The sequence below is a fragment of the Nyctereutes procyonoides genome, unplaced genomic scaffold, assembly GCF_905146905.1.
Source record: "Nyctereutes procyonoides isolate TBG_1078 unplaced genomic scaffold, NYPRO_anot_genome, whole genome shotgun sequence".
Classification (NCBI taxonomy): Eukaryota; Metazoa; Chordata; class Mammalia; order Carnivora; family Canidae; genus Nyctereutes; species Nyctereutes procyonoides.
The window spans coordinates 20,812,829-20,837,594 of record NW_026575082.1 but is presented as its reverse complement, the minus strand read 5'-3'; the positions used below and the strand labels follow the sequence as shown (position 1 = coordinate 20,837,594).

General features: G+C 37.1%; 1 protein-coding gene across 5 annotated transcripts in view; it reads left to right on the top strand.

Moving 5' to 3' along the window:
* The window catches only part of LOC129514539 (DNA polymerase iota-like), a 30,389-nt gene extending 9,649 nt beyond the window's left edge, over nucleotides 1–20,740 (top strand). For all 5 annotated transcript variants that reach the window (XM_055333192.1, XM_055333197.1, XM_055333194.1 and 2 more), the window contains 6 exons: nucleotides 772–1,008; nucleotides 2,786–2,964; nucleotides 4,157–4,248; nucleotides 6,847–6,977; nucleotides 13,325–13,530; nucleotides 15,535–20,740. In XM_055333192.1, the coding sequence (XP_055189167.1) occupies nucleotides 772–1,008; nucleotides 2,786–2,964; nucleotides 4,157–4,248; nucleotides 6,847–6,977; nucleotides 13,325–13,530; nucleotides 15,535–16,338 (1,649 nt within the window). In that variant the 3' untranslated portion in view covers nucleotides 16,339–20,740. The remainder of the gene's footprint in view (nucleotides 1–771; nucleotides 1,009–2,785; nucleotides 2,965–4,156; nucleotides 4,249–6,846; nucleotides 6,978–13,324; nucleotides 13,531–15,534) is intronic.
* The last annotated feature ends 4,026 nt before the right edge of the window (nucleotides 20,741–24,766 follow it).

The following is a 24,766-nucleotide window of genomic DNA, read 5'->3' as shown; positions in this document are numbered from 1 at the left end:
CTTATGATTAAACATGAGTAAAAGTTTTACCAATGTCAGTAGGGACTTTTTTTTAATGAGAGATCAGTTTTCACAATCTGTTAATCATTAAGCACTCCCAGCATGCATTCACTATCCCAGGCACTAGGAATTCACTTCTGGAAGTTATTTACTTTACAGGATTTCTATGAAGAATCAAAGAGATGTGTTAAGTGGGTGACAGTATGGTGGTGTTGGAGAAAAGGGTTGGATATAGTTTAAACCCTGTGCCCCCCGCCTTTTAAAGATTTATTTATTTATTCATGAGAGACACAGACTGAGAGAGCAAGGCAGAGGGAGAAGTAGGCTCCCACAGGGAGCTTAATGTGGACAGGATCCTGACCTGAGCCGCCTGCTGAGCCACCCAGGCATCCCAAGCCCTATGTCCTTTTTTTTTTTTTTTTTTATAAATTAATTTTTATTGGTGTTCAATTTACCAACATACAGAATAACACCCAGTGCTCATCCCGTCAAGTGTCCCCCTCCGTGCCCGTCACCCATTCACCCCCACCCCCCGCCCTCCTCCCCTTCCACCACCCCTAGTTCATTTCCCAGAGTTAGAAGTCTTTATGTTCTGTGTCCCTTTCTGATATCTCCTACACATTTCTTGTATGTTCTCACTCATTTGGGGAATATGAATAATAGTGAAGGGGAATATAAGGGAAGGGAGAAGAAATGCCCTATGTCCTTTTTAAACTCATTTGTAAAAAAAAAATTTGTGGTGACTTTTAATGATATTTGCTCTTTTTGTAGATATAAACCTGCATGACATCTTGCACATCAGATTACTTGTTGGATCTCAGATTGCAGCAGAGATGCGGGAAGCCATGAATAATCAACTGGGTCTCACTGGCTGTGCTGGAGTGGCTTCTAATAAATTATTGGCAAAATTAGTTTCTGGTGTTTTTAAACCAAATCAACAAACAGTCTTACTACCTGAAAGTTCTCAAGTTCTCATTCAGAGCTTGAACCATGTAAAGGAAATGCCTGGTAAGACATTTATATTTGAAAAATATACATTAGTTTTCTTAAATTTTTTTTAATTTTAAAAATCATGCTTAAATGTTATTAATTCTTAGAACCTGTATACTTGGCTCTTGGAGAAAACCCAAAACCCTAATGTTCTTTAGGGAATCTGGGTTAAGAAATCTATGAAAGTACTTTTCTAGTTTCACCACTTTTTGTATACTTTGAATATGATCATGAAACTTATAACCTGGAAACACAGTCCTTTATTTTCAATCCCTGCTTTGTATCCTTAGACCACACGCTGCATCTAGAGGGGGCATTGGCCTTTTACTAACTACTTTGGGATTATATGGAAAATATTAGGGCTATAAGGGGCCCTTCAAAGCATTGAGGCCAAGTTCATGTCTTAAAGATGAGGAAACTAATTTTCTTGAGGGGATTAGTGACCTCAGGTCATGGGGCAAATTTCTGTCTTTGAAGGCCAGATACGGTTTTATAGACCATTAATAAAGGATATGTTAAACTTCATTTCTATGGCACTGCTAGGGCGTAAGATGTTAGAATTCTGTGGAAGTGAATTTCTAAGATGGTTGAACTTTCAGATGTCATAACTTCATTTATTTAACCCATGTTTGTGTGGTTACAAAATGTTTTGTACACTGCCTTGCTGTCATTAATATTGTATACCTTGAAGTTTTCTGGATGACACTGAGTCTGTGTTGTGTTCTGACTACATCAGGTTGTAATAAATTGAGGACTGTATACCGTTCATATGACATTATTACTTGGCTTTACTTTTTGAGTACTTGCATTTATTTATTTTTATAGGCTTTCTCTTTTCTTTCTTATTGCCAGATTGCCAGCTCTCTTTTATTTCAGCTATGAAAATATCTGACACACTACTTAATTTCCCCTCCACGAGGGCCTGGGGGGCTCAGTAGGTTAAACCTCTGACTCTTGATTTTGGGTCAGGTCGTGATCTCAGGATCATGAGATCAAGCCCAGCATGGGGCTCCATGATCAGCATAGAGTTTGCTTGAGATTCTCTCCTTCATCTTCTGCTCTTCCTGCTCTTGCTCTTTTTTTCTCTTAAATGTTAAAAAAAAAAAAAATTATCCCTCCACATCCATTGCCTTTCTGTTACTTCTTTTACTGTGGTGGGAAATCAAAATACTGTAGAATTTTTCTCTTTAATGAGAAAAATAAAGGAGCACTAATTACCTGAGTATCTCAGGGTGCTAAAGTATTGGCTGAGTTTTAGTGCAAGAACTTTTGATAAGAGTTTTGCTAATGAGTAGATTTTTTTGTTTGTTTGCTTCCTTAATCTTATTTTGGGATAGTAAATATTGCCAGATATGTCTTGTGGATAAATGTGTGATATTATGTGTAAGAATCAGGTTAGCTGACTAGCACATGCTAATTAATTTTGTTGCTGTAGTGACAGTCTTCCTTTGCATGAATAATAACCATTATTCTTGAATACTTCCAAGGTGTTATGTAACAGGTGGTAAACATTTCATTTTATCAAGACAGCATTTATTGGTTGTCTCCATATTTATTACGTTGTACTAGGGTTGTGAGGTTTCTGAAGTGGTTCATATAAGAGGTCCTGAGCAGAAGAAGGATAGCCTAATTTTCAATAAAATTTAATCCTAGTGAAATATTCATTATGGAATTTAAAGATGTGGGGTGTGTGTGTGTGTGTGTGTGTGTGTGTGTGTGTGTATGTAATATTTTAAGTAGCTTTATTTTAAGGAGAAAAGCTACTCTAACACTGTACGTATTTCTTTTTGTCTAGGTATTGGCTATAAAACTGCCAAACGTCTTGAAGCTCTGGGTATCAGTAGTGTGCATGATCTTCAAACCTTTTCATCCAAAATATTAGAAAAAGAATTAGGAATTTCAGTTGCTCAGCGTATCCAGAAGCTCAGTTTTGGAGAGGATAACTCTCCTGTGACACCCTCAGGACCACCTCAGGTACCTGATAATGATTTTATTTTAATTGGTACTGGTTGCCACATTATTTGAGATAAAGATTTCTGGCTTTAGTACTATGTTCTTACTATTCTAATTTGCTTACTAGGTTAGTATTGGTCTCTATCCTATGAGTTAGTAAATTTTTTTTTTTTAAGTAGACTCTATGGTGGGCTTTGAACTCATGACCCTGAGATCAAGTGACCTGAGCTGAAATCAACAGTTGGATGCATAACTGACTGAGCCACATAGGCATCCCTAGATTAGTAAATATTTTTAAATTGAATCTAAGAATTCGTATTTCTGTCTCAAGTTAGGTACCTTGCTTAAATACTACTTACAGCCCATATTGCATATATTAGGCAAAATATTTTAATTTTTAAGAAATCTTGTTTTCCAAGTAGTCTAATGATTTAGGAAATGAAGACAGGTATAATCACCCAGTTAACACTGATTTTTTTTTTTCCTATGTGACAGGCACTTTACTAAGTGCTTTATGTACCTTAGTCCATTTAATCTTTACAACAAAGCTTCGAGGTAGGTAGTGCTATTATTTGTTCATACCTTTTTCCCACTCTCCCGTTCTTGTTTTAAAGATGAGGGTACTGTACTTCAGAAAGGTTAAATAACGTGTCTAAGGTTAAACTCAAATTCAAGTGCTAGGAGATTAAGAGCCTCACTGTAATTGTAAAGTAAAGCTTGGAGTTGGTACTAGAGCTTTATAATTTTCTTGACTTTCTGGATACTTTCTAGTGGAGTGCAGTAACTTGCAGATAAAAAGAGTTAATATAAAAGTGAACTAGGGACACCTGGGTGGCTCAGCAGTTTGGTGTGCCTGCCTTCAGCCCAGGGTATGGTCCCGGTCCTGGGTTTGAGTCCTACGTCAGGCTCCCTGCATGGAGCCTACTTCTCCCTCTGCCTGTGTCTCTGCCTCTCTCTCTCTCTCTCTCTCTCTCTCTCTCTCTCTTTCTCTCTTTTTCTCTTTCTCTCTCTTTCTCTCTCTGTGTGTGTGTGTGCGTCTCATGAATAAATAAATAAAATCCTAAAAAAAATAAAAAAATAAAAGTGAACTAAATGGCTGAAATTAAGCACAAGAAGGAAGTTAATAAAGAATGTATTGAATATTTGGCATGCACACTTATAACTGGATATGCTTATTGGTTTACAATAATCCCTATTTGTGCTTCTTTGGTAGTCCTTTAGTGAAGAAGATTCATTTAAAAAGTGTTCATCAGAAGTCGAAGTTAAAAATAAGATTGAAGAACTACTTGCCAGTCTCTTGAACAGGTGATTTTCCGTTTTGCCATATCATTCTATATATTCTGTATAGAGTATATAGAAAGTATAGTTGAAATTTCTATCTTGAAATTTATAGATTAACTGGAGACTGAACAGTGTAAAGAGAGATCACTTATCATTGAATTTCTCTACAATATAAACTGTTGCAAAAAATAGCAATAGATGCTCATAACTAAATATAATTCATTTTCATTAGTCTTAATTTTAGTAACATTGTGGTTATACTGTGGCTCTTAAGCTGCTCAGTTACCTAAGAGGGTTTTTGTTTTTTTTTTTTTTAAGATTTTATTTATTTATTCATGATAGTCACACAGAGAGAGACAGAGAGGCAGAGACACAGGCAGAGGGAGAAGCAGGCTCCATGCACCGGGAGCCCGATGTGGGATTCGATCCCGGGTCTCCAGGATCGCGCCCCGGGCCAAAGGCAGGCGCCAAACCGCTGCTCCACCCACGGATCCCACCTAAGAGGGTTTTATGGATATTTAGAATCTCTACACTTATAAATTTGTGATGATTGAGGATAGGAAATTGTGAAGAGCACCAGTGATGGAGAAAGTAGACGAACCCTCATATCTCCTTTGCATCAGACTATGTGAAAGAAGATAGACTCAGACAAAGAAATAGCTAAATGAGGCTATGTGTGTGCAGCCAGAGTGTGTTGTGTGCAGGGCCCTGGTCTGTAAATACATGAACGTGTCGGCTGCGTTATGAGTATACAAATAGCATAGCGTAAACCAAACAAGATGTTTAGTTTTCTGATGCTCCTTTACTATCATATATCTATTTCTCAGTATTCCATAGAAGAGTATTGTCTGTCTTCCTCCTATTTCTTAGACTTCTCAGTATAAGGTGGCAGGGGTCTAACAGTTTTGAGCAGCTGTGCTTCTGTAAATGAGGGTAGGATGGCTAACTATGACTGAGGAAAAAGGATTTTAGATGACTCTAAGTCTCAGTAAACTAATGAGGTAAAATTTCCTACAGCGTTACTGTCACATGCTGTGTGGTTCTCAAGTCTTGAGCAGAGCCATGCACTCATCATTTGCTGCACACGACTGGGGCTGGCTGAGTGACCTAGCTTCGGTGATATAACTCAGGCTGGGCCTGTGAGTATGCTCCTGAAACTGGGTCATCTGCTTGGCTTCAGTTACTATGAGACTACTATGAAATGCCTGGCCCTTGGAAAGAGTTCTGCCCGTAAAGAAACCACAAAAAAAATTTTGTAGGCTCTTATATTTGTAGAATCGACACAGAAATGAGGCTAGGTGCTCTAAACCTGTAAATTACCAAGTATGAACCATTTATCCGTGTCTCTGTTTTCTATCCCCTCTTCTTCAGTAACTGAGGTATAATACCATCTAAGTGACTGGCCAAAAAAAAAAAAATTGTGCTTGTGTGAATGTATTTTCCCCTCTAGTTTACACTTGCTTAGAATATAACCTTTTCCTAATAAGTCTTAATTAGTTATACAAACCAAGTCACACTCTAAATTATATAAGGACTTCATAGAAGTTGTTTAACTGGAAGATATTTAAACTAGTAACACATTTATAGGAACGATGTAAGATATTTTATTATTTTAGTAAGGCAGCAATCAAGACGTTTTGTGATAAATTATCACAAAAATCCAAATTTTCCAGTTCAAAATATTTGAGTATGTTTAACAGTGTACAATATTTTTATTTTATGTTTGTGATTTTTTAATGCATTGCCATATATATAAAAAGGAAAATATTATTTTTTAATGACATTCATTCTAGTAATTAGATTTTCTGCTTTTTAAGTGAATTTCTTTCTCATTAAAACCTTTGTTTCAATGCTAAGACCAAGGCCATTTAAATGGAACACTTTTTAAGACACATGTACATATACGTCTTCAGTATATAATTGGTTTCTTTTTTTTTTTAAGATTTTATTTATTTATTCATGATAGACACAGAGAGAGAGAGAGAGGCAAAGGCAAAAGCAGGCTCCATGCAGGGAGCCTGATGCAGGACTCAATCCCGGCACTACAGGATCATGCCTGGACCAAAGGCAGGCACCAAACTTCTGAGCCACCCAGTGATCCCCCCTATAATTGATGTTTCAAGTCATTGCTCTTATTTGCCATATAATGGTGATATTCCTGTTCCTTGTGTCTGTTCAGGGAGTGCTGTTTGACAAAAGTTATCTCATTTAAAACCTTTTTTTCCTTTTTTGTAATCTTATTTTTTTTCAGTATAAAAATTTCACATATTTGCCTCTGCCAGTGAACGAGTCTCTTAGTTTCTTAAATTTCCTGCTGATTTTTAATATGTTTTAGTGGTTTGTATTTGATTATAAAATGACTTGTTATATCTTATTTCCATTCTTTTCCTGATTTCACTCAATTCTGATTAAGGTCTGAGAGCTCTACATTTAAGATTTTAGAGCTTTGGTGCATACGCTTGGTGTAATTTGTTTGGGCCATTCAGGGCCTTTTACTGCTTACTGCCTAGTTATCAACCATGTTTATAATTGTTACAGTTACTAAATTTGATACCTCTATAGATTAAAAAAATCTTTAGGTAATACTTTACTTTCCTGTTTCTCCTTTCTCTTAACTTTTAGAGTATGCCAAGATGGAAGGAAGCCACATACAATCAGATTAATAATCCGTCAATATTCATCTGAGAATCACTGTAGCCGTGAGAGTCGTCAGTGCCCTATTCCATCACATATAATTCAGAAGTTGGGAACAGGTATGGGCTAATTTTCTAATAATTTAATTGGCAGGTTGAACTCTTAAAAGAACTAACTTTGAATTAGAAATATGATCCAAAGTTGTAGGGTCTTCACAGAGTTAGTGAGCTATTAAATACCTTCATTCTATCAGGAATTTTCACAGGAAAACTGTGTTGGTTTTTATAGATAGTAAAAATGAAGATACAGGGCGGCCCGGATGGCTCAGCGGTTTAGCGCCGCCTTCAGCCCAGGGCCTGATCCTGGAAACCCGGGACTGAGTCCCAGGTCAGGCTCCCTGCATGGAGCCTGCTTCTCCCTCTGCCTGTGTCTCTGTCTCTGTCTTTGTCTCTCTCTCTCTCTGTGTCTCTCATGAATAAATTTTTAAAATCTTAAAAAAAAAAGATGCAGTTAATAGAGTTTGCCAAGTTCAGAGAAAACAAAACTATGATAATGTATTATATGGCACAAGATAACTTCTTTATGGACATTTAGATTGTTTCCCTTTTTTGACTCTTAGGAAAATGATGCTATGAATATTTGCATTTGGGCAGATACATGTTTTTATCTTGGGTAGATTACAAAGACTGGAATTGCTGAGTTATGTGGTAAATTGAACTTTAAGAAACTGCCAAACGTTTTCCCAAAGTGAGTATAACAGTTTATATTCTTAGCAAGAATGCATGAGGGGCCCAGGTTTTCATGTTCTCTCTCCCACTTAGTATTGTCAGTTTCTTTTATTATAGTCATTCTTGTGGCCTAGTAGTGGTATTTCATTGTATTTTATGGGTTTTTTTCCTCCTCTTTTATGGATAATGCTTTTGATGTCCTATCTAAAAATTCTTTGTCTAACCCAAAGGCCATAGATTACCCCTCCATGTTTTCTTTTAGAAATTTATAGTTTTAAGCTTTAAAATTAGATCTAATTTGAGTAAATTTTTGTGTGTGGTGTATGATAAAGGGCTTAATTCATTCTTTTGTATGTGGATATCCACTTGTTCCAACAGAATTTTTTTTTAATTTTTTTAAATTTATTTACGATAGTCATACAGAGAGAGAGAGAGAGGCAGAGACACAGGCAGAGGGAGAAGCAGGCTCCATGCACCGGGAGCCTGACGTGGGATTCGATCCCGGGTCTCCAGGATCGCGCCCTGGGCCAAAGGCAGGCGCCAAACTGCTGCGCCACCCAGGGATCCCCAGAATTTGTTAAATAGATTATTCTTTCTTGAATTGTCATGGCACCTTTGTCAAAAAACTAAGTAGTTTATTTCTTGATTTTCTTATTCCTTTTTTTTTTAAGATTTCATTTATTTATTTATGAGAGACACAGAGAGGGAGAGAGAGAGAGGCAGAGACACAGACAGAGGGAGAGGCAGGCTCCCCATGGGGAGCCTGATTAGGGACTTGATCCCAGGATTCCAGGATTATGCCCTGGGCTGAAGGCAGCACTAAACCACTGAGCCACCCAGGGATCCCCTTGATTTTCTTATTCCATTGATCTGTATGGTTATCCTTATATCAGTTCCACCCAATCTGATACTTTGTTATGTTTTGAAATTAAGTAGTGTAATTCCTTACCTTTGTTCTGTTTTGAATTGTTTTGGCTATTCATGATCCTGGGCTTTTTGTTTGGGGAAGATTTTAAAATAGGAATTTGATTTTTTTTTATTTATTGTAGGTTAATTCAGATTTTCTATTTATTTTGAGTCAGTTTTAGTAATTTTAATTTTTTTAGGAATGTGTCCATTTCATTCAAGTTGTCTAGTTTGTTGGCATGAAATGGTCAATATTCTTTTATTACAAGTGCCTGGGTGACTTAGTTCCCTTCAACTTGGGTTATGATCCTGGAGTCGAGGGATCAAGTCCATATTGGGCTCTCTGCTCAGCGAGGAGTAGGCTTCTCTCTCTCCCTGCTCGTGTTTTCTCTTTCACTTGCCCTCTCTCTCTCTCTCTCTCTCTCATAAATAAATAAAAATCTTTTTAAAAAAAGATTCTTGAACCAATAGAGCATAATGGTATAATTTATCAAAGCTGGGAGATGGGTACATAATCAATATCTCATCTCTATTTTTTAAAAAATTTCCCCTTGTAATCCTTCTAATTTTGGTAGGATCTGTAGTGATGTCTCTTCTTTCATTCCTGATTTTGGTAATGAAGGTATTCTTTTTTCTTTGTCATTCTAGCAAAGTTTATCTGAGTAAGCCTCACTCAAAGGTTTTATTGATTTAAGATCCAACTTTTGATGTCATTGGTTTCTCTGTTGTTTTTCTACTTCCAATTTCATTTAACTCTGCTCTTTGTTTTGCCTTCTTCCTGCTTGCTTTAGGTTTAATTTTTCTTTTTCCCTGGTGTTTCATTTATTTTATACTCCTTTTATAATAATTCAAGTTTAACATTACACATTTCTTTTTAGTAGTGCTTTAGATGCTTTAGATTTGATGATTTCCCAAAATTCATTCTGTTGTTTTCTACCTTAATTTCATGTTGATCAGAGAACATATTTTGAGTAATTTCAGTCTGTCTAGATTTCTTGAGTGTAATTTTATTGCCTAGCATGTAGTCTATCCTGGAAAATTCACTATTTATATTTGAAAAGAAGAGTTGAGCAACACTATCAAATCATTCTACCTAACTAAAATTTGTGGAAGACTCGACCAATATGGCATTTTTGAATGACAGTTTGTCTGGATATAATTTTTTTAATGATTTTATTTATTTATTTATTTATTCATGATAGACATAGAGAGAGAGAGAGAGAGGCAGAGACACAGGCAGAGGGAGAAGCAGGCTCCATGCCAGGAGCCTGACATGGGACTCAATCCCCAGACTCCAGGATTGCGCCCTGGACCAAAGGGCACCAAAGGCAGGTGCCAAACCACTGAGCCACCCAGGGATCCCCTGGATATAATTCTTGACTGTTTTTCTTTCTGTACTTTTTTTTTTATTTTTATTTATTTATGATAGTCACACAGAGAGAGAGAGAGAGGCAGAGACACAGGCAGAGAGAGAAGCAGGCTCCATGCACCGGGAGCCCGACGTGGGATTCGATCCCGGGTCTCCAGGATCGCACCCTGGGCCAAAGGCGGGTGCCAAACTGCTGCTCCACCCAGGGATCCCTCTTTCTATACTTTGAATATACCATTCTGTTGTCTTCTGGTTTTCATAATTTGTGATGAGGAGTCAGCTCTTAATAGTTTTATCAGTCCCCTTCTAGTCAGGAGAGAATAACCACCAAAAATTTGAATAGAGAAAGCTTCACAGAATTATTAAACTGTGATAGGGGAGTGATTTTAAAGGTATAAAGAAGACTCTTAAGAGGTAACCAAGGACTGAGGAAAAGTACCTAGTAAGGAAGAACAAACTTAGAAAGGAAAGTCCCCTACCCCTCAAGGAGAAGGAGTGGTTGCAGAACACTGGATGGTGGAGAAATCTTTGGAATTACCTGGCCCAGAGCTTGTCCATAGTTATTGAACAGAGAGAAAACCATCCTCTGATCTGTGGATGAGCTGAGACTGGTTGGTAGGCACACAGAAGGAGTTGGGATATTGGGAGTTTCCTTATTGATGAGGCAGTGCATGTGTTGGAGTATGCAGTGTTCGTGTTGGAAGATTCTGTTAACAACCCTTTAGGATACAGGCAAGCTGAGGCTCATGGATAATTGTGCTGAACATATCTGTATTCTGTTAATGCAAAGGCAGAAGATACGGTGCCTGCATAGGAAGACCTGGAGGAAACAGCCATCTGAGGTTAGAGGCAAGTCAAGGCTGTTAGGTGGGTGTGCAGAATGAGTGGGAGCACTCTCCTGGTATGTATGGTATTTGAGTGGGTAGTACCATAGTACATAGTCACTAAGCTCAGGTTAGGGCTTGAGGTTACTGAGTGTTCCACATGTGTGTATTATTGAAAACACTATTAGATGTTCTCACACGTATGTATTACAAACCATGTAATGGGAGAAAGAAAAAGCAAATGGTAGTACATTGGAACCAGGAAGAGAAGCCACCTTTCTCCTTTAATAGTCTTCCAGTGTTCTCTAATGACAATGTGTAATGTCATATTCAGTGTGAAAAATTTTATAATCCAGTGCATTATCACAGAGCAGGTACTGAAGGGTGAATTTGGAGCTGAGTTGTGGTATAACAATAGTAGTTGTATTGTTATTCTCATTTATGTGATGAGTTTTCTCTGTTTTTGTCTTTCATCAGTTTGACCATGATATGTCTAAGTGTGGAATCTTTGTATTTATCTTTCTTGGGATTTATTGAATTTCTTGATTCTGTAGATTTATTTTTTAATGAAATTTTGGGAGTTTTAGGCTCTTATTTCTTCAAGTCTTGCCCTTTTTTTCCCTACCATCTCCTCTGGGACTCCATTGTACATATGTCACTATGCTTGATAATATCCTACAGGTATGTGCAATTCTGTTCATTTTTCTTCAGTCTTTTTTCTCTTCTTTTTAGCTTGGATAATTTCTTTTTCCTTAAGGATTTTATTTTTTAGGTAATCTTTACACTCAATATGAAGCTCCAACTTATAACCCTGAAATCAAGAGTTGCATGCTATACTATACCAACTAAGCCAGCTAAGCACCCCAAGATGGGATAATTTCTATCGAGCTGTCTTCAAGTTCTCTTGATTCACCTCTTAATCTCAAAACGGCTATTGCCCATCTAATGATTTTATTTATTTTGGTTACTGTACTTTTTAACTCTAGACTCTCCATTTGGCTTGTTTGCATATTTGAGTCTGTTTCCTTAATGAAATTCCCCTTTTTTGGTAGTTAACATATTTTACTTAATTTTTAATTTTTATTTTTTAAATGAGAGAGAGAGAGAGAGAGAGGTGTTGAGCACAGGGGAAGAAGCAGAGGGAGATAATCTTCAAGCAGATTCCCTGCTGAACTTGGAACCTCTAAGTAGGCTCAGTCCCATGACCCATGAGATCATGACCTGAGCCAAAACCGAGAGTCACATGGTTAACTGACTGACTGGTCCCTAAAATACTAGGCACTCCTCGTATTTTACTTTAATTCTTTAAAGTGGTTTTCTTTAATTCTTTTTTTACAGATTTTATTTCTTTATTTTAGAGAGAGACAGAGACAGAGTATGTGTGCACAAGTGGAGGGAGAGGGAGAGAAGCAGATTCCTTGCTGAGCGTGGAGCCCAACTTGAGGCTTAGTCTCTTGATCCTGAGAGATCATGTCCTAAGCTGAAATCAAGAGATGGAGGCTTATCCCACCGAGCCACATAGGTGTCCCTTTAGTTTTTTGAGCATATCTATAGTAGCAACTTTGAAGTCTGCTAAATGCAACTCAAAGTCCATTTCTATTGACTGCTTTTTCCTCCTGACTAGAATCACACTCCTATTTCTTCATACATTGTAATATTTGTTGAAAAGTGGACATTTTAGATAATGTATTTTAATAACTCTGGATTTGGATTTTTTTTTTTTAAGATTTTATTTATTCATTCATGAGAGAGAGAGAGAGAGAGGCAAAGACACAGGCAGAAGGAGAAGCAGGCTCCATGCAGGGAGCCCGATGTGGGTGGGACTCAATCCCAGAACCCTGGGATCACACCCTGAGCCGAAGACAGACGCTCAACCGCTGAGCCACCCAGGCGTCCCTGGATTTTCTTCTTGTAGGCCTTTTTCCCCTCCCTTTTCCTTTTCTAACTTGTCTGAATTTAAGCTGCAGAATCTCCCTCCCCTATGATGTGTAGCCTTTGATTTCTCTGCATACCTTTCTTTTTTTTTTAATTTAAATTTTTTATTTTGGCTTCCTAGGTTATCCATGTCTGCATAGTTTAGTGGTTAGCCAAAGAGTGGTCAAAGCTTTTGTTCAAATGCTAGAGCCTAAAAGTCACCACATTAGTCACAAAGTCCAGTTGTTCTTTTTTTTTTTTTTTTAAAGATTTTATTTATTTATTCATGAGAGAGAGAGAGAGAGAGAGAGAAGCAGAGACACAGGCAGAGGGAGAAGCTCCATGCCGGGAGCCCGACGTAGGACTCCATCCCAGGACTCCAGCATCACGCCTTGGGCCAAAGGCAAGCGCTAAACCGCTGAGCCACCCAGGGATCCCCACAAAATCCAGTTTTATTGTAGTTTTATGAGGAGAAGATTTTCTGACCTGATTACACTTGCATAATCAGAAGTCCCATATTTCAAACCTTTTGAAAACTTAAACTCATTTGGCCTTTAGTATTGGTGTGAGATTGTCCCAGTTTAGTATGTAATGTCAAGATATCCCAATGATATCTGTTTAGGATTTTAACTTCTTAATGCAAGCAATATAAATTATATTAAGCTTTTAATGTTAATTGTGATATAATGTGCTTAAATATGGTCTTCTCAAATAATTTTGTTTAGGAAATTGCGATGTGATAACCCCAATGGTTGGTATACTTATGAAACTTTTCCGAAATATGGTAAATGTGAAGATGCCGTTTCATCTTACTCTTTTAAGTGTGTGCCTCTGTAACCTTAAAGCACTAAATACTTCTAAGAAAGGGACTATTGATTATTATTTGACACCATCATTATCAACAACTTCACGGTCTGGCAAGCGCAGTTTTGTAAGTACACTCTTGTTGGTTTTGTGTGGTTAACTTACAAATTTTTTTTAAAGATTTTATTTATTTATTCACAAGAGACATACAGAGAGAGAAAGGCAGAGACATAAGGAGGGGGAGGGGAAGCAGGCTTCATGCAGGGAGCCCGATGTGGGACTTGATCCTGGGACTCTGACATCACACCCTGAGCCAAAGGTAGATGATCAACCACTGAGCCACCCCGGCGTCCCTTAATTTACAAATCTGTTTATGTTCCACTGATACAATTCAGAGATCCTTCTGGATGATATTGTTTGAATTTACTTGTATATATTACCTATCATATCATGGTTGCTAGCCATAAGTACTGTACTGTGATCTAAGAAGAAAACATAAGCATCACTGAATAAGAGAAAACCATTTTGGAAGTTCCTTGTTTTGGAAGTATTAAAACATTTTATAGCAACAGGAATATGATGAATATGAAAATATTGCTAGATATTGGAAATAAAATCTGTTTGTCTGTTAATTGAAACATAAGCTAGCAGCATTCCATCTCTCAATGTTTTTGTTAAAGTATTTGGTTTTGAAATTTGAAATTGTTTTTTTTTAAGATTTTATTTATTTATTCATGAGAGACACAGAGAGAGAGAGGGAGGCAGAGACACAGGCAGAGGAAGGAGAGAGAGAGAGAGAGAGAGAGAGAGACAGACACAGGCAGAGGAGAAGCAGGCTCCACGCAGGGAGCCCAACGTGGGACTCTATCCCTGGTCTCCAGGATCAGGCCCTGGGCTGAAGGCGGCGCTAAACTGCTGAGCCACCTGGGCTGCCCTATTTGGTTTTGAAATTACATTGAATTTTGATAGCAAGATTGATATGACTACTCATTCTAAATTGTAGAAATTAAGAGTGTGGCAGTAGAGAAGCAGAGGCTGGTCATACTTTCAAGTGACTAAATAAAACTCTATGTATGGCCATTTAGCAAATCTCTACTTACTAAATGTGGGATGCTTTAAGAAATAATCATATTTTACTAAATTGTACTTGCCTGCAGTTAACTCTTAATTCAGAATGTTATTATTTTCTTTGTTTTAATGTTTAATCAGTATATCAGTAATATCTTCATTAACATTTCAGTTTAAAAATGAGAACAGAATACTGTTACAGAAATAATCAGTGTCTCTTCAAATTACTTTTTTTCTGTAGTTTTTATTCCCTTTATTAACTGAAATTTTAAAAAGTTACTTTTTACTTCTTATTTGGTAGAAACAGAATTAGAGTCTTTATAATGGTTTTAGGAAGGTAAACATAAATGAAAGTACCTTGTACATGTCTGGCATATGGTAAATACAGTGTCTCAGATCTCTTCTCCTTTTAATTTTTTTGCAGTTACTGTTGTGTTGATGTTTCCTGGGTTATTTATGACTGTGTATATATTTTCATGGTGCTTAAAACTAGAGGGAAAATTTAAGTGAAAATTTTTATACAGAAAAATTATGCTAATTAGAACTGAAATTTAAATTTTTATTTTATGTAAATATAAATAGTACAATATCTTCATATCGATACTGGATTTTTACCATAGAAATATATATATTTTTTGTTAAATGTTACACTTCAGAATAGAGATTTTCAGAAAACTAGCCTTTGATGTTCTGTGCATATATATATTTTTAAGATACTTGTAGGCAAATCATTTACTTTTCTAGGCTACTGTTCCTTTATTCACAGAATTGTAAATTTGAAAACATGATTGTTAAGGTACTTTCCAAGTTTCCAGATGCATACCTATCTTCTGGCTCAATACTATCTAGGAAGGAAACCTCTCCCTAGAATAGTGAATAAAGATGCACACAATAGTATGACTAATGTGGTGGATTTATCATCTCTCGTTGTTTGGAATTGGCCAAAAGGATTGAAATTATTGAGTAGGACAGAAACGTGTTGGTCAGGTAATAGTCCTCTTCAGCATCATGAATATTTAAAAAATAACAGATACCTTTAATTACTGTTATTCTTGTGTCCTAGAAAATGAAAGACAGTCATATGGAAGATTTTCCCAAAGACAAAGAAACAAATTGGGATTTTCTACCATCTGGAAGAATTGAAAGTACAAGAACTGGGGAGGCTCCACGAGATACTGCAGACAGTGATGAATTCCCACTCTGCTCACTTCCTGAAGGTATTGACCAAGAAGTCTTTAAGGAGCTTCCAGTAGATATTCAAGAAGAAATCCTTTCTGGAAAATCTGGAGAAAAAGTTCAAGGCAAAGGAAGTTTGAATTGTCCATTACATGCCTCTAGAGGAGTATTATCTTTCTTTTCTACAAAACAAATGCAAGATAGTCCCTTAAATCCTAAAAATCATTTATCCAATAGTAAACAGATATCGTCTGTATCTTCCTGTGAACCAGGAACATCAGGTTTAAATAGCAGTAATTCCTCTTCTCCATCTAGCCAAAAGAATTATTCACATTATATAGACAGTAGATTACAAGATGAACGAATGAGTCAAGGACCTAAAGAATCTCAAGGATTTCATTTCTCAAATACAAACCCTGCTGTATCTATTTTCCATTCATTTCCAAATTTGCAGAGTGAGCAACTTTTCTCCAAGAACTGCTCTACAGATAACCATAAGGAACCAGTAGTGACAGTCTCTCATCATGAAGGACTTAAAGAAAATAGAGAGCAAGATTCTAGTGATGAGAAAATTACCTTTCCTTCTGACGTTGATCCTGAAGTTTTCTATGAACTACCAGAAGAGGTACAAAAAGAGCTGTTGGCAGACTGGAAGAGAGCAGGATCAGATTTCCACAATGTACATAAATAAGCACGTTCAGAAAAAAGGTCTAAAAAGCAAAGGAAAGGCCATTGTTCTCAGATTTAGCAGTTTATTAAGCGCCTCTAAATTAAACACTAATAGAGATTCAATAATGTAGAAATTCCAATATAAAATGTTCCAGATAAAAGCAAGTCTAGTTATGGGAAGTAAATTCTGACAAAGCATAACAATATTCATAACAGAAGAAATAATGTAAAATTATCTTATTTCTAAAGCTGTTTTATATTGCTTTTCAATAAAAATAATATCATGGTTAGTATTAGTACATTTCCCATAAATCGGGAGGGGTGGTGGGGGAAGACATACATCTGTGTGTAAAACATAGACTAACAAATCATTGCTGTGACATAGCAAAGAACAATTTTTTTTTTTCTGTGAAATAGGGAATGGCTCAAGAAATTCAGCCCGTTAGGAAACTTCCAGATAAGAAATTCTGCCAACTACTAAAAATACAGATATCTATGACTGAAGTATTGTGTACCATTTAATAATCTGATTTAAAAAAAAATACCAAAGCAATGTATATGCAACTAATGCTTCTGAGTATACACCAGAATCTGCTACAGTGACTAGTACAGAGGAGGCACTCAGTGAGTATCGAATGCATGGTGTGGCAGGGGCCAGTGCAAAGTTGGGCAGGAGTGTGTATGTTGTAGACAGTTAGAAGGAACTCTCCATCCAGGAAATTAAGGGAAGGATGGACACCAGAAAGGCACTGTGATAGGTTTTTCAGAATGTAGGTAATAGAAGAAGTCCATTTCCTTTGGGCTGGTCTATAAGGTTTTCAAATAATGATTAGATGTTTTTGCATCTTCTTATTTTTGGAGATGAGATTAAGGATGTCATACCCAAATCAAATGTATACAATCACTAAATCGATAGGTGTTCTCTTTTTCCCAAGTTTCTAGAACACATCAAAGTATACCTCAGCACTGATTTAGAAGAGTCCTGTTCTCAGGTTTATAACCTTGCAGATATAATCTAGTTGCAGATATAATCTAAAGAAAAGACAATAAAAATGAAGTATACAAATGTGAATAAATAGTAATGTAAAGATACCTTCTTTTAGGTAAGAAGTTTTAATTTAGTTTTAGATTTCTTGAAATTTGAAAATTCCCTAACCAAGGATTTTTAACAGGGAGTTTGGGGTTATCAAAAACAGTAATTTGGAGCAAGAGCCTCAAGAGTTATTTATATGCAAATATTTAGTACTCTGGGTCAAGGATTATGAATTCTCTACATGTTGCATACTGGTAAGGTTGTTAAACTGATAAAGTATATTACTTTAGATAATATATTTAAATTTTTTTCTAAGAATCCTTGTATTATTTCAGCTGAAATTATTAAACAGAAAGGTGTTTTTTTTTTTTTTAAAGGTTAAGAGTAAAACAATTTTGGCCAGTTTAAAAAGAGAAAAGTGGAAGTGCAGTTTCTGAAATGAGGATGCAGAGGTATTATTACAGCCTTGTCACTCATCCTGTGGCTTTAAATTACCTTTTCAACATCTTTGTGCCTTTGCATTCTGACAGTTTACCTTTTATTTCCATCTCCTTTTAATCGTATTATTTTCCTTTGGTATTCCACAGATTAACTATAGTGTTTGGAGATGTGAATTTCCTTTTTTCCTAAGTATATATACTGGCTTCCACTTTCTTTCAATTCATGTTAATTCTTTAAGATATTTGACTACTGGTTCCTCAGATACTGCTTTTCTGTTCTTCTAGGACTCTGCACAAATGATGGACTTTCTTATTCCATCCTTCACATCCCTTAATCACATCATTCTCGGCATCTTGTTTATCTGCTGCATTTTGGTTAATTTCATCAGCTCTGCTCTTGTTCATTAATTTGTTTTTCAGCACTATCCAATCTACTGTTTATTTTTTATTTTTTAAAAGATTTTATGTATTTATTCATGACAGACGCACAGAGAGAGAGAGAGAGGCAGAGACACAGGCAGAGGGAGAAGCAGGCTCCATGCAGGGAGCCCAATGTGGGACTCAATCCTGGGATTCCAGGATCAGGCCCTGGGCTGAAGGCGGCACTAAACGGCTGGGCCACCAGGGCTATCCCTGATCTACTGTTTAAAATCCTAATGATGCTTTTAATAATTATATTTTCATTTCATTTTTTTCTGATCTTCCCATTTATTCATTGTAGCCTCTTATAAGTCTGTTTCTAATTTTTAAAAACTCATTCTGTTTTTGATCATTTTAATATTTTCAGTGTTTGTAAGTCTGTTTTTGGATATTGTTGTGTGCCATTTTAGCCTGTTTCCTGGAGTGTGCTGCTGAGCTTAGTTTGTGGGAAGACAAAAGACCTAATCTGTGCATGCTTCCCTTCAGATATGATTTGCATCTGCTTCCAGTGAGTCAGTATGAACTCATTTGGTATCACTGGAGCCCCTTGAAGGGTCCTTCCTGCAGGCAGTTGTCTTAGTTTGTCTTATTTTCAGCTCCCCGACCTTGCTCCTGTCCCAAAGTTTTGTTTCCAGAGGTCAATTGCAGGCTGCTGTCAGCATTTGCGGTCAGGTGAACCCCGCCTTTCAAGTTTGCTTTTTGCCTGATACCTTCCGATGTTTTCCTGCTTGTTTCAGCTCAATTTTTGCCCCTTTGATTGTAGGGGATTGGGACCTGGAGATTTCCTTTGTATAGTTCAACCAACAATGAATTAAAAAGTCTTTTTTTCTCCAGAATCTAGTGTTTTGTATTGGAGGAACTCTTTTTTTTAGAATTTTATTTATTTAATTGAGAAAGGGAGAGCACAAAGCAGGGGGAGCAGCAGAGGGAGAGGGAAAAGCAGACTCCTTGCTGAGCAGGGAGCCTGATATAGGACTCGATTCCAGGACCCAGGATCATGACCTGAGCTGAAGGCAGATGCTTAATCCACTGAGTCACCCAGGGGCCCCACTATTAGAGGAACTTTTTTTTTTCTTGGTTATTTTAAACAATTTTTATATGTACTTTTTTATTGGAGTTCAATTTGCCAACATATAGTATAAACAATTCAATCATGAAATGGGCAAAAGACATGAACAGAAAAGTCACCAAAGGAGACACACACATGGCCAACAAGCACATGAGAAAATGCCCCGTATCACTGGTCATCAGGGACATACAAATCAAAAGCACCATAAGATCCCACCTCACCCCAGTGAGAATGGGGGAAATTAACAAGACAGGAAACCACAAATGTTGGAGAGGATGTGGAGAAAGGGGAACCCTCCTGCACTGTTGGTGGGAATGTGAACTGATGCAGCCACTCTGGAAAACTGTGTGGAGGTTCCTCAAAGAGTTAAAAATAGACCTGCCCTACGACCCAGCAATTGCCCTGCTGGGGATTTACCCCAAAGATACAGATGCAGGGAAACGCCGGGACACCTGCACCCCTATGTTTCTAGCAGCAATGTCCACAATAGCCAAACTGTGGGAGGAGCCTCGGTGTCCACCAACAGATAATGGATAAAGAAGATACAATTGGAGGAACTCTTAAGAGTATTTGTCCTACAATAATGCAAAAGTGCAAATCTGGTGGGATTCATTTTTTCCATATTTTCTACTTTTTTCTCTTTTTCTATGCTATGCTTTTTCATCCTTTTTTGGATTACTTGAATTTTCAAAATATATTTTCCCTTGACTGATTTAAAATGTAAACATTTTAAGTACTTCTGATTACCCTTTTAATATGTGTGGGTGCTTGTTTGGCTGAGGTCATGATATCCGGGTCCTAGGATCAAGCCAGCATTGGCTCCCTGCTCAGTAGGGAGTCTGCTTCTCCCTCTGCCCCTCCCTCTGCCCCTTTCTCGGCGCCTGTGCATGTGCTCTCTCTCTGAAATAAAATCTTCAAAAAAAAATTTAACATGCCTAACATCCAAAAATAGCAAACATATGTGCTTTCTTTCTAAACAACATAAAGATGTTAAAATATGTTAATTTTAATCAATTCCTCTACTTCATTAGCTTCCAAATTGGATATTATTGGTATTTTATAGAGTTAATGTTTAGGTTTGCACACAGGATTATCTTTTTCTTTTTTTAAATTGCATCTCAGGCATTCATTCCTTCAAAGTAGAATTCACTTTCTAAAATTGTGTCTTTAAAACTGGATTTTGAACTGATTTCTTTGGGCTGGGCTGTTTTGAGAGGTTCACTTTTATCTTTGGAGATCTGCAGTTCTTATATGTCTAGCTACAGATTTCTTATGTTTGGGATTTAGTTGCTTTCTGAATCTGCAGATTTATGTCTTCATCAAATCTGGATTAATTTCAATATTTAAAAACATTTTATCGTGAAATTTATATACAGAAAAGTGCATACGTAAGTTAATGGGTAATTATAAGCAACAACTGTTTAACTTGGTCGAGAAATAAAACATATCAAGTGATCAGGAAGTCCAGAGGGTTTTTCTGTTTGTTTTTGGTTATGTAACAACTCAAGGGGTTCCCTGTTGGGGGTACACCACATTGAACACAGCGCAAGGAAATGTTGAAAGCAAAGAACTTTTTATTGCTTGTCACAAGTAAGAGGACAGGGAGCTCACAAGGAACTGTCTCACCATGCTACTAGAGCAGGAAGCTTTTATTCAGTGTAAGGGTGGGAGGAGGGAGCTTCCGAAGGCACTTTTGTTTGAATTGTGCAAGCCTAGCATGTCAAAACGGTAATGCATACATCATGTGTTCAAAAAATGGCAGAAAACTCCACCCATAGAAGGAGATCTTATTATCATAATGAGATATAGGTACTTTAGGACAACTCCAGAGGGCTTCTGCCCTGCTCCAGCTCCATCCAGTCCAGCTCTGACTAGCTCAGATAGGGGGCTCCCAGGGGACGGATAACCTAGCAAGACACCTAGCAAGCTATCAGGCCAAACACCTGGTTGAGCTTCTACTTGGCTGGAACTATGGGTTCTGCAAAACAAAACCCCGTTCCTTCCCTACTTTTGTGCCTTCCCCCTCCTCCCTTCTGCCAACATTCAGGCCTCTTCTTTGGGTAACTCTGTTGTATCCTAGCTAACAGTTGTTTTCTTGTTAAAATTAGATACAATTGGCATAACATCATTTCAGGTGTACAATATAATTATTTGGTACTTGTATATATATTGCAAAATGATCACCATAGTAAGTCTAGCATCTGTCACCATTCATAGTTAAAATTTTTTTTTTTCCTTGTGATGAGAACTTTTAAGATCTTAGGAAACCCAGAGTTTTTCTTAGGATTTCAGTATGTTGGGAAGGTTTAGGAAATTATTGACCTTGTGGTTAAAATCAGTCTCCAGGTCCCCAGGGCCCCTCCCCTCCCTGAATGTCAGGATGGTTCTAAGTCTCAACATTCTAATCATGTGGTGATCTTTCTGGTCTGGACCACTGCATCCTAAGCCTGCTTCCTGTTGGCATAGGTATCTGGGGCTCCTCATGAGTCACATCATTTAGCATACTCTATGTAGAGTAAAAAAGACACTTAGATTACTTGGGAAATTCTAAGGGTTTTAGGAGCTCCATGCCAGGAACCCCGGACAAAGGCCACATAAATTCTGCAGAATATTTTGAAATAAGTTTTGAGATGTTTTATGGCCCCAAATGTGCCCTACCTTAGTAGATGTTCTGTGTACACTTGAATGTGTGTTTTGCTGTTGGATGGAATATTATTGTATAAATATCAATGAGCTTTATTTTGTTAGTGCTCAAGTCTTCTGTATCCTGATTTTTTGTCTATTAATTATTGAGAGAAGAGTATTCAAATCTCCAACTATAATTATAAATATCTTTTTCTCCTTGCGGTTTATCAATTTTTGTTTCATGTTTTTTTATTTTAATATATTTAAAAAATTCTATTTAAATTCAGTTTGCCAACATACAGTTATGATACCCAGTGCTCATCTCATGCATCATGTTATTTGAAGATACATTTAGGGCTATCATGTTTTGATGAATTGGCTCCTTTGTCATTCTGAAATGACCTTCTTTAACCCTGATAAATTCTTTGCTCTGGAAGCCAGTTTCCTGATAAAAGCCACTATAGCTTTTTTAACAAGTAATGTTAGACTAGTGTCATTTCCCATCCTTTTAACCTATTTGTTTATGTAAAAAATGATGTTTTGTGGGGGCTATACAACTGAATGCTTTTTCATTCAGTCTGACATCTTTACCTTTTTTTAAGATTTTATTTATTCATGAGACACAGAGAGAGAGAAAGAGAGAGGCAGAGACACAGGCAAAGGGAGCCCGATGTAGGACTCGATCCCAGGACTCCAGGATCACACCCTAGGCCGAAGACAGATGCTCAACTGCTGAGCCATCCAGGCGTCCCAGTATCTTTGCCTTTTAGGTGAGGTTTTTTTTTTTTTTTAATTTTTATTTATTTATGATAGTCACACACACAGAGAGAGAGGCAGAGACATAGGTAGAGGGAGAAGCAGGCTCCATGCACCGGGAGCCCGACATGGGATTCGATCCCGGGTCTCCAGGATCGCGCCCTGGGCCAAAGATAGGCGCCAAACCGTTGCGCCACCCAGGGATCCCTAGGTGAGGTTTTTGATTTATATGGTGACTGATACAGTTTTGTTTAAATATACCAGTCCACTATTTCTTTTTTTTTTTTCCCGTGTTCTTTGCCCCTTCCCTCCCCTTTTTTCTCTTCAGGCTTTTACTGGGATTATTATTATTTTTTTAATAATTATTTTATCTCCTTTATTGGTTTGTTACCTGTAACTCTTTGCTTGCTGTCTTGGTGGTTGCTTTAGGGTTGATACTAAACATCTCTAACTACTACTTTGTGTTTAGGGCCCTTACACTAATATACTTCCATTTCTCCCCAATCAGCCTTTGTGCTTTTTTTTACCATACATTTTACTGCTCCATACATTGTAACCCCAGAGTAGATTTTTAATTATTTTTATTTTTGCTTTATACAAAATTAAATTTTTAATTTAAAATCAAATTTTAAAGATTTTGTCTTAATGTGCATGTCTTAATGTGCATGAGAGGGACAGTGGAGGATGGAGAAGGAAAGGGAGAGAAACTCAAGCAGACTCCACACAGCGTGGCACCCAACACTTGGCTCAATCTCACAATCCTGAGCTCATGACCCAAGCTGAAATCAAGAGTCGGACACTTAGCCAACTGAACCACCCAGATGCCCCTATAAAATCAAATTTTAAAGAGATTTAAAAATAGGGAGAAAAATGCTGTTAAATATACCCACATTTCTAGTCTCCTCATTTGTGTAGATCCATATTTCCATCTGGTATCTTTTTTTTTTCTGCCTGTTAGACTTTCTTTAACATATTTTTGTAGTATAAATCTGCTGGACATGAATTCTTTCAGCATTCTTTTGGCTTATGTCTTATGTCTTTACTTTATATTTTGAAGATAGTTTTGCTGGGCATAGAATTCTAAATTGTGTGGGTTCTTTTGTGGTTTTTTCCCCATATTTTATTTTATTTGTTTTTTTGTTTGTTTTGTTTTTGTTTTTGTTTTTGATGGGGGAGGTTAGGGGTCTGCTTGCCTTTAAGGTTTTCTCCTTATAACTGGTTTTAAGAAATTTGATGACTATTCTTTGGTATAGTTTTATTCATATTTATTGTGCTAAATATTTGTCAAGCTTCTGGAATCTCTTATAGTTTTCATCAAATTTGGAAAAATTTCAGCCATTGCTTATTCAAATATTTTTATACCCCCTACTGTCTTCTTTGGGGACTTGAATAAGATATTTCTAGGGTGCTTCAAGTTGTCTCCTAGCTCACTGATGCTCAGTTGTTGTTTTTTTTTTGTTTTTTTTTTTGTTTTTTTGTCTTTTCTATCTCTCTGTTATCCTTTAGATAGGTTTCATTGCTCTGTCTTCAAGGTCACTATTTCTTCCATAACAATTTGTCTGCTGTTACTTCTATTCATTATGGTTTTCATGTCAGACATTTTATTTCATTGGATATCTGATTTGGGTTGTTTTTGTATCTTCCATGTCTCTACTGTGGAATACTTATAATATTAACTAAAATTGTTTTAAGGTCTTTTTCTACTAACTGATATCTGTGTCACTTCTGCAACTATTTCTGTTCATTTGCTTTTCTCCTCATTGTGGGTCATATTTTTCTGCTGTGTGCTGCTTGGTTATTTTTTTCTAATGAAGTCTTTAAGATTTTATCTATTTATTAGAGAAAGCAGAAGCAGAAGGGAAGGGCAGACGGAGAGGGAGAAGCAGACTCCCTGCTAAGCAGGAAGCCTGACCCGGGGCTCAATGCCAGGACCCTGAGATCATGACCTGAGCTATCCAGGCACCTCATAAAATGTTTTGCAGTAGTTGTGAATTTTGCCATGTTGCATAATGGGTGTCTTGTTTTTCTGTGAATATTCACGAGTTTGGTTCTTAGTCACTTTAATGGCTTATTAGGCAAAACCAGAGCAGCATTTAGTCTAGGGACA